General features: G+C 40.4%; 1 protein-coding gene across 2 annotated transcripts in view; it reads right to left on the bottom strand.

The window, feature by feature from the left end:
• LOC139950402 (uncharacterized) overlaps positions 1 to 4,653 on the bottom strand; it is a 133,762-nt gene extending 129,109 nt beyond the window's left edge. For both annotated transcript variants that reach the window (XM_071949049.1, XM_071949047.1), the window contains exons 1-2: positions 3,919 to 4,653; positions 1,187 to 1,324 (exon numbers count right to left, since the gene is read on the bottom strand). In XM_071949049.1, coding sequence (XP_071805150.1) covers positions 1,187 to 1,324; positions 3,919 to 4,058 — 278 coding nt within the window. In that variant the 5' untranslated portion in view covers positions 4,059 to 4,653. The remainder of the gene's footprint in view (positions 1 to 1,186; positions 1,325 to 3,918) is intronic.
• Positions 4,654 to 6,000: the final 1,347 nt, after the last annotated feature.

The raw sequence follows: 6,000 nt of genomic DNA on the forward strand, positions 1-6,000 counted from the left end.
ACAGACCTGATACTTCACGGAGGCAACGGAGGCAATTGCCTTCGTTGCCCCTTGTCATTGCCTTGGTGCCCTTGAAATGCTCCAGTACAAATTTACAATTTCCTCATAGGGTGCCCTTTACCAAGGAGAAAATGCCTTGGTGCCCTTGCCCTTTCAAAAACGAAGCATACAGGCCTGGGTATAGGTATGTACATGTATGTATGTATTCACATGGCCGACATAAAAAGTCTGAATTCAACCAAAAGTCTGAACAATCCCATCCCTGTACATGTATATCTGGTAGTTAAAGGAACACGTTGCCTTGGATTGGTCGAGTTGGTCTTTGAAAAGTGCTTGAAACCGTTTGTTACAAAATGCATATGGTTAGATAGATAACTTAAAAGTAAAATATAATGATCCACACAAACATACCTCAGAATTTCATGGTTTTTCTTTTACGTCGCAAAGAAACACGGTCTGCCATTTATGGGAGTAAAAAATTTGACTCCCATAAATGACCGACCGTGTTCATGGACGAGGTAATAGGAAAACCATGCAAATTCGAGGCATATTTGTGTAGATTATTGTTTTCTACTTTTACAACATCCTTCTAACCATATGCATTTTATAACAAACGGTTACAAACGCATTTTATAGACCAACTCGTCCGATCCAAGGCAACGTGTTCCTTTAAACGCATCACAAGACCGATAAAGAATATGAGGGGGCTAGTTGCTTTATGACTTGATAGGTCTTTTGACCTATAGTCTCTTTTGACCTATAGTCTCTTTTGACCTATAGCCCCTTGGACAGAAATGAATCAACCACTGGACTTATTAGACAATCCATTTATTTGTATATATTTCAAAATCAAAGTCACACTTCCAGATCAAGCAAGGCATTTTGTGAAAGAAAGAAAAAATGGCACATCCAGACCATACATCACTGGGAACGAGGTTGGGGAGATCGCTATGTGCCCCAATTATTTCCTCCCTCTGGTAAATTTAAAAAAACTTTTGATCTCTGTTAGGATCGGACTCTGTGGTATGTGTACCAGAACGATGTCTCTGGCGCCCTTGCATGCCTACAGCTCAAGCACAATGTAGCTGCAGCCTTCGCAACTCAGTATTTCAACAACCAGTAAGGGTGATTAGCCTCTCAAATTATTTTTCTCATTATCATACTTTGCCCGACTAATTATTCTTACCTCCTTTCATAGCCGACACACCATTGTCCAGAATAGCCACAATTTGGCCTCCATACTTTCACCATTCTTGTGTAAGCTTTCACGCAGGGCCTTCGATGTCCGATCATGGAGGGCTCCTGGTAGGGGCACACATGTGGCCTGGAAAAAAAATCATCTGGTGTGTCAATTAGGAGAAAATGACATGTGTAATTGACAATGGAATGCGAGGACAGGGATAAACTCCAAAAGATGGTTTTAGGGGAAATAATATGAGGAATTTGGGTTTACAACAAAACATGTCTAATCAGTCTGTTATAAATGTTGCTTTTTAAAGTAATTTATTTTAATGAGAAACTTGATTTAGCTGTTTCAAACTTCTTACCAACCAAAATGTGTAAACGCAAATGGACTCTAAGCACAAGCAGTCTTTCTTGAATTGAAGGCTAAATGACAACATAACACACACACACAGATATACTGGTGTAAAAGAATCAGTGAAGTGGAAATAAATGACAAGAAAAGAGAGAGAGGGCCAGAAAGCTAATAGAAAGAAAGGGATTAACAATTGAAGAAGGGAGACAAAAAGTGGGTAGAGGGATGGGCTGCTTTATTATCATGAAGACATCTTACTTTTTTCCCCAATTTCAACTCAATGTAAACATTCTTAAGGGCAAGGATGGAAGGCTAACCATTTGATATTTTTGGACCTGTACAACAATGATGAGAAAGAGAGCATGGTACAGACCAAGGCCCAATTTCATAGAGCTGCTTAAGCAAAAAAATCTTTGCTTAGTAAAATCAGATTACAAGCTGAGACTCCACTCAATTGTTATGCTAAGTAAACAACAGCTAAATACCAGTCACAAGCAATGTATGTGGCATAACATTTTTGCCAGTAACATGTGTAAAACAAGCAAGCTATTTTTGTGCTTAAGCGAATTTTTTGCTTTAAGCAGCTCTATGAAATTGGCCCTAGGGCCCAATCTCATGGCTCTGCTTACCGTAAGCACAGAATCGGCGCTTACAGAAGCAGGGAATTCTGTGCTTACGGCAAGCATATTTCACGGGTTAGTGGCGAATTTTGGCTTCTGCACATGCGTACTCCACGTTACAAGGCATTCTATGCTTACAAGGCTAGCGCAGAAATTTGGCGCTTGCACATTAGCGGGGAATCGTGATCGTAAGCACAGAATTCGGCGGTAAGCAGAGCCATGAAATTGGGCCAATGGTATGGCATGGCTGAATGGAAAAAGGCAGTGGACACTATTGGTAATTACACAAAATAATTATGATAATAAAACCTCACTTGGTAACGAGTAATGGGGAGAGGTTAATAAACAGTTTTCCACGCATTTGATTTCGAGACCTCAGATTTAGAATTTGGGGTCTCGAAATCAAGCATCTGAAAGCATAGTTGTGATAACGTAACCCTCATGAAAGCACACAACTTCATCTGACAAGGGTTTTTCATAGTTATCTCGCAACTTCGACGACCAATTGAGCTCACATTTTCACAGGATTGTTATTTTATGCATATGTTGAGACACGCCAAGTGAGAAGACTTGTCTTTGACAAGCGTACGACCGAGAATGTCAAAATTTCGAAAGGAGTACAGCGCCCCAGTTACAGCCTTTATTATTCCTCCATCCACGGTTAGTGTGATGGTTCTAAGGGGGGTGACACCCCCTGTCCACCCCAACCACCCTCTCCCCCTTTATTAAGCCACAAAAAAAAAACTTCAGCAGACCTGACTTCAGTAATTAATGAGGTCAATTTTAAGCAAACTCTGAATGTGTCTTTGTAAATTGATTAAAACCAACACACACCATAACCCTAGGTAGTTTTTATTTTCAAAGAAGCCGATCATTGACTACACACTTAATCAGGTTGGTAGCTTCAATTTGCCTGACCACAAGCTGGCCCTTTTTTCGTAATGTTCTCTTTTACCACAAGCTTTAAGAATGCAAATAGAGTCAATGATACCATACAACCTACATGCTACCTCTAGTGCTCAGCATCTAAATTGCATAGCGTGACAGGGCACAATCAAAAAGGTTCATTCAACACTTTGGCTAACACTACAGATCAACAAAAAGCTCACACAATAGGCACTGTGACAAAAGACGTGCAGTTGTTGGAGAGACATGATTGGAAAACTGAGAGGGCTAGGAGGATTTCAAGATCCTAGTTTTTCTTTTCATAAAATAACTGACGAGACGTTTTTAATTAAGAACTTCTCACACAAGAACTTTCACTTGTTGTGGTCAAAACAAAAAGTGAAAAGTATCCTGCAACCACTTCTTCATGCGTTACTATGAAAAAAAATTTGATTTTTATTAACTCGAGTATGTAAAATATGAGTGAAAAGGTGGTGGCAGGATACGAAAAGTATTCCAAGAAGATGTACGGGGTACCGGAAGTACGTGATGCTGGGAAATGCAAAGTTCCAACTATTCTTTTTGAAATATTTGTACTCTAGACTCTCTGCCATTTCAGAGTCGAGATCGAGCGACAAACAACACTTTCTTTACACAATTATTGATCTGTTCCTCCTATATGATACAACCGCAGGCATGGCTAGAATTCATCGAGGTCACACCATCTTCCTCTACGGCCAGACGAGTTGTTCAGGTTTACAACCAAGGCCCATATCACACTGTGCATTATTTAGAAACAATCAAAGCATTCATGTTGTATCAAACAGAGTGCACACGGGTAGGTAAACATAACACACTATCAAAGGGGGGACTTACATTCCAGCGCCTAGCTCATTCCCGGTCGATGCAAGGGGCAGGCCCGACGTCCTGACCGGTATGGCCATCGGCTCTGCTACCCCTCCCCCTCCTCCTGTTCCGTACTGGTACTGTTGTTGCTGTTGTTCCATATAGTTCATTCCGCTTGGTGGAAGGTATTGCGTGTTTACAAACCCAAGTTCTCCTAATGGCCATCACCATCACGGTGATGAGGTAGAATAAATTAGCCATGGTGAAAAGTTTCCTCCTCTCGACGATGCCGGTTTCTCAACTCTCAAACCTAGCCGCGACGTCCACAAACTTCCCGCGTTTTGGGGTCCCAAGTAGAAAATCCCGTTCGGTAAAAACCAATTAAAGACTCCAACAAAATAGAAATACGTTTCCACAGCTACGGATCGAGAGCAGATCTGAAATAAAACTCTCCTTTAGTTATTGTATCTCCCGGTTCCGTGGCGTTGTCTTCGAGCAGACGATCAGAAAAACTCTTCGGCGACGTGTATCCAATTTGTAAAACTATCAAAAAGAAATTCCGTTCAGTAAAATCCTACACTGATTTACAAACAGTGACTGCGGTACCAAAAATACTGGTGCCTTTTCTTCCCACTTATTCAAGCTCCAAAGTTCAACAGATAAACTTTCGCTGAGGCAAAAAAATAAATCCTGACTTGAAATCTTTACAGGGTCAGCCGATAACGCTCAACGACCTATCTATGAATGAACAAAACTTTGGCATGCTAAACCACTTGATCAAGCCTGCTGCATTATCATTACGTGTATATTGTACACAGTGTAAATGCATTGCATGCAGGTACATTACGTTACTAAAAACCAGTCACGCATGTCGCGAGTATTCTACGCAACTTCATTGGTCAATCTAACTTGTCAGTCATTGCACGCCGGTGATCTTCATTGGTCCAATCAGATATTTCGGCAGCTGTGATGAAACGGCAGCCAATCAGCGCTGATGTGGGCGTGTTTTGCCTGCTTGGATTTCAATCACCAATAGGTCAAAAGTTTAGCGGCTAAAAGCTCCCATCAACGGTAGCTTTTATCACAACGCCGGTAATTATGGTAGGGGTCATTCCGGTTTTAATGGACTTTTGAAGTTCTTACGTCGGAAGCAAACCCTTCTTTAAACGTTCAACACCCTGGTGATTGTTCCCACAAGAAACAAAAGTGCAAACGTAGGTCCAGAGTGTATGGGGTGATTTTGTTCCTACCATGAAAGTGGGAAACCATTGACATTATATGTGCTTTCCAAACCATGACGGTTCTACCCGACATAAAAACCCAGCATTTAACAAATTGTTCAGTGCAATGAAACATCAACTGTAGAAAGACTGCATACAATAAACCCAAATGCAACAAATAGTAAACAAAATCCACATAAAGAAAATATAAAGTAAGGGGGCCTATGTATTTTGTTCAAATAATGTCGACGACCAGCAGTTCACGCAGTTCACGTACATAGGCCATGTATTAGATTAATATAGTGTCTTTAACTTTTATTCTACAAAGTAAGCAAGAGAAACTAATGGATGAAACAAAAATCACAAGATACGATACACAACTTGTGTAATAAAAAAAAAATACTTTAACCGTTGCAAAGAGTCTTCCTGTTTTGTCTTACTTTTCACCATCACTAATCACTGATCACATCAACGTTAATGAACGAGAGTGACATATATATATATCCCCGACTCAATTTTTCTTGAATCCTGTCATCTGAAAATGCATTTATTTATTTGCAAGAAGACACCGGGTTTGATTTTAAAGCCATTGGACCCTTTTGGTAAACAGTATTGTCCAAGTCCCACACTTCGTGTATCACAACTTATATATAAAATAACAATCCTGTGGAAATTTAGGCTCAATCGGACATCGGAGTCGGGAGAAAATAACGGGAAAGCCCACTCCTGTTTTCGCGCGTTTCGCCGGGTCATGACATGTGTTTATAACAAATCCGTAATTCTCGCTAACGAGAATTTATTTTGTTTTACCGTTTTCTCAAAATAAAGCATTTCATGGATTTCAGAGAAGTCTTTCACCATTACCTTCATGTAAACCCTGTAAATTATTTGT

The sequence above is a fragment of the Asterias amurensis genome, chromosome 18, assembly GCF_032118995.1.
Source record: "Asterias amurensis chromosome 18, ASM3211899v1".
In the NCBI taxonomy this organism is placed as follows: Eukaryota; Metazoa; Echinodermata; class Asteroidea; order Forcipulatida; family Asteriidae; genus Asterias; species Asterias amurensis.